Source organism: Vigna radiata, chromosome 1 (genome assembly GCF_000741045.1).
Source record: "Vigna radiata var. radiata cultivar VC1973A chromosome 1, Vradiata_ver6, whole genome shotgun sequence".
NCBI lineage: Eukaryota > Viridiplantae > Streptophyta > Magnoliopsida > Fabales > Fabaceae > Vigna > Vigna radiata.
This window is the reverse complement of record NC_028351.1, coordinates 21,453,110-21,456,422: the sequence shown is the minus strand read 5'-3', so window position 1 is coordinate 21,456,422 and position 3,313 is coordinate 21,453,110. Positions and strand designations below refer to the sequence as shown.

The window sequence follows — 3,313 nt, the reverse complement described above, 5'->3', positions numbered from 1 at the left end:
TATAATTAATATGTGTATTTAGCTTAAATATACATATTAAGAAAAACCTTTTTTGTTTCTTCCATCACTATTATTCCTATTATTTTTTATTTTCTCATTTTGTCGTCTACCGAAATTTACTATTACAGTATTAGTCCAATAACAAAATATTCTTCATCTTTTTTTTTTTTTCTAAACTCCAAAAAGACAAAAATTTTCCTTAATATTCACTGATATTGTTATAAAAGATAATTTATAATTAATGTCATTTATTTCAGTTTAGTTTTATTGCAAAATTAATGAAAGTTCTTCATATGAAAATGATATTAACATTTGTAATATTGGATGCTTTTGTAATATATATAGAGAGAGGAATGACTTACACTTAATCTATGTTTTTTATTTAAATTAAAATTATTAATTAACAATAATTGTAATATTTACAAATGGATATGTCTTACAGAATAGTAACAAAATATAAGAGTGAGATACAAATGAATTAATGTTACTTTCAAATAAATGAATATTTTACACTTTTTTTTCTGATAAAATATTAATGAAAAATGATTTTTTGAGATACCTAAATTTTTTTATATTCATTTAACATTATTTTTTCTTATTTTTTATTTTCTTTTTTCTTGAAATTCTTGTGTGAAATTAACATAAAAGTGTCTTATATTGATAATAATACTCTTTGATATAATACATGATAACACAGTAACTCAACAGCACACGAAAAAGAAGAGTAGAATGGAACATATTCATTAAAAACTGAAGCAGAAAATTTTCTCCCTTGATGCCATTTTTCTGCACCAAGAAATTTATTAACACTGGCAATGAAGGTAGAAAGTTAAATTGATGTGACAGATGAGAAAGGGATTGTGGCAATGGCAGGCGGCGTTGGAGTATAATAAGACTCATCATTAGTCCAATTGGTTTCACCCCAATGCTTCAACATGTTTTTCCATGAACACAACTTATCTATGCATTTCTTCAACCTCTTATCTTTAACTTCGATTCGCCAATGCCCATCTGAGTAGTTTGCAATTTCAGCTTGCCTACGATCCCATTCCAACTTCGCCTTCTGCTTTGACTTCAGCATGCAAAACTCTTGCAAAAGCTTAGGCATTGCATCATGCACCTTCCACCACCTTTCATGAGCAACATCACTTGCAAACTCGTGAAAGATATCATCATTCCAATTACAATCGTAGTCCCGAAAGCACAACCACGGCTTCATTCCTAGATAGTGAAGGACATACAAAACTGGAGGCTCAGCACCAAATAACAAAGTCTTCATTTGCTTCTTCTCTTCTTCATCTCCAACCCAAAAATGCTTCAAAAAGTTCATGCGTCTTGGTATCCTATGCCACCATGTAAATATTTCATTTAAGTATCCCTGGTCCCCTCCGTTGTAGGACTCAAACTCATCAATATGATCCATGAGGAGCTTGAATGTGCAATTTGATGGCTCGACCACCATGACACCTGAGTTAAAAAGTGTGGCATCATTTCCTGTTGCAGTGATTTCTAGCATTCCAAATAGGAAATCTATATTTCTTAGAACGATCAAATCTGCATCGATGAATATTATCTTGTCGTAATCTGTAAGCTGCCACAAACGGAACTTGCTGTAGTTCCATTCGTTGTAAGCATCTTTTTCAGCCTTTGGGTTTCTGATCCTTTCTATTGTCCTAATTTTCCACCCTGCTGCTTCTAAACCACTTCTGTGGTACTCATCCAATGTCTCATCAACAAGTATAACCAGGTCTCGAGTTGATCCAGACATGCGAATGCTTTGTGCAGCAGCAATAGCTCCACAGACATAAACGTGAGCTGAATGGAGAATGGTTACATACGCTTCTGTTCGAGCATTTCCCGCGTAAATCAGCTCTGCTTGCAGTTAATTCAATTTTATCAAAATCACATACTCGATAAAAGAAATATAACGAAGAGACAACATGACGATGTTCTATTGCTCATGATCATGGATGAGAGAGCATAACAAGTCTGTTTCAAGTAGAAAGAGTTATTTTTCTTGGTTGTTAAGTAACTGTTACTTAAAAACAAGTCATTGATTTCTGATAAAGTTATTCGTTAATGGATACAATTTCCGACATTATATGCTTCTGACGTTATCATGCTATGTCTGAGTGTTCAAAAAATGAAATATATTTATCATATATAGCATTGCTGTGTATGAGTGTGTTAGAAAAGCAGAACTAACCTTTGCCCCTCAAAGGAAGTGAAAGTTGACATGATCCTACTGGGAGGAGGAGCTTTTGTCTCAAAACAGCCAAGTTTGGTCTGTACAACCATAGATTCCCTTCATGTCTCACGAGTTCTTTGCAGGTAAACAAATTGGGTATTGGGAAGAATTTGGTCATAAAAAGCACATAAACGGGATAATTGCTTTTGAAAGAGGTTGCAAGCCTAGCTGCTGCTAGTTGCAAGTGCAACCGAGCAACATCTCTAGACCAATTCCCTCCATTGGCATGAGGAAGCTTGAGAGCTATGAGATTGAGCCTTATACCAGGAGATCTAAGACTTGGAAGGGAAGGACAAATCGGAACTTGGGTCCCTTCTTCCTCCTCAATCCATTCTGGGTATAGGGATTCCCATGTCAGATTTTCTGCAGCATACTCTAAGTCCAGAACAACATGTGTAACATTAGGAATAAGCTGTTCCCAATGGTCTAATTCAGTCTTATTGAAGTTTAGAAGCCCAACTCCTTGAAATTCTTTTTTCCCCATCAGTTTCTTTGTAATTTGTAACATATCATCCCAGTTAATGTCTACATCCGATGTATACCGAGGATCTGATCCACCCCATATCCACCTGTTCTCAAAATTTGACAGAATCAGTTCATCATGTTGGTAACTCGATGCTTGCTATATATATATGAGAACATACTTAAACGTAGCACATGCATACCCTGAGCGAACACGCTTGGTAAATGGTTGCTGTTGTAAGCTTTTGCAGAATACAGAAGCATTACATAAGTAATGCAGATGGCTATGAATAAGAGAAAAGTTTTCAAGAAAGAAACGTTGCATCTTGAGTTTCTGTCTCTGATGGATAACTGGATAGGCTTCTCATTCTTAACATCTTTGGCATTGCCTTTTGTTAATCTTCGTCTGTATAAATCTACACTGTACCACGTTGTTATTCAACGTCAAAATAATAGTATAACCAAAAGAAAATATATTTTAAACAATTTTAAATATGGTGGCCCATTCCTTTCACACCCCTTTTTTCTTTTTTCTCTTCAAGACTCTTTCTCTTTTTTTTGTTTTGAATATGTATTAGAGGGCTGTTGCTTCCTACACCCTGT

General features: G+C 34.6%; 1 protein-coding gene across 1 annotated transcript; it reads right to left on the bottom strand.

The window, feature by feature from the left end:
• Positions 1 to 646: 646 nt before the first annotated feature.
• On the bottom strand, positions 647 to 3,036 carry LOC106759204 (UDP-glucuronate:xylan alpha-glucuronosyltransferase 1). The gene is made up of 3 exons (XM_022778750.1): positions 2,914 to 3,036; positions 2,207 to 2,817; positions 647 to 1,872 (listed from the first exon to the last, which is right to left on the bottom strand). Exons 1-3 carry the CDS (start codon positions 3,033 to 3,035, stop codon positions 830 to 832), a joined length of 1,776 nt encoding a protein of 591 aa, XP_022634471.1. The 5' UTR covers position 3,036; the 3' UTR covers positions 647 to 829.
• Between the last annotated feature and the right edge of the window lie 277 nt (positions 3,037 to 3,313).

Coding starts and splice junctions, on each gene's coding strand:
- LOC106759204 (XM_022778750.1), bottom strand. CDS start 3,035: ATGCAACGTTTCTTTCTTGAAAACTTTTCTCTTATTCATAGCCATCTG. Junction 2,818..2,913: donor ACCAAGCGTGTTCGCTCAGG/GTATGCATGTGC, acceptor TTTTGAGAACAG/GTGGATATGGGGTGGATCAG. Junction 1,873..2,206: donor ACTTCCTTTGAGGGGCAAAG/GTTAGTTCTGCT, acceptor AACTGCAAGCAG/AGCTGATTTACGCGGGAAAT.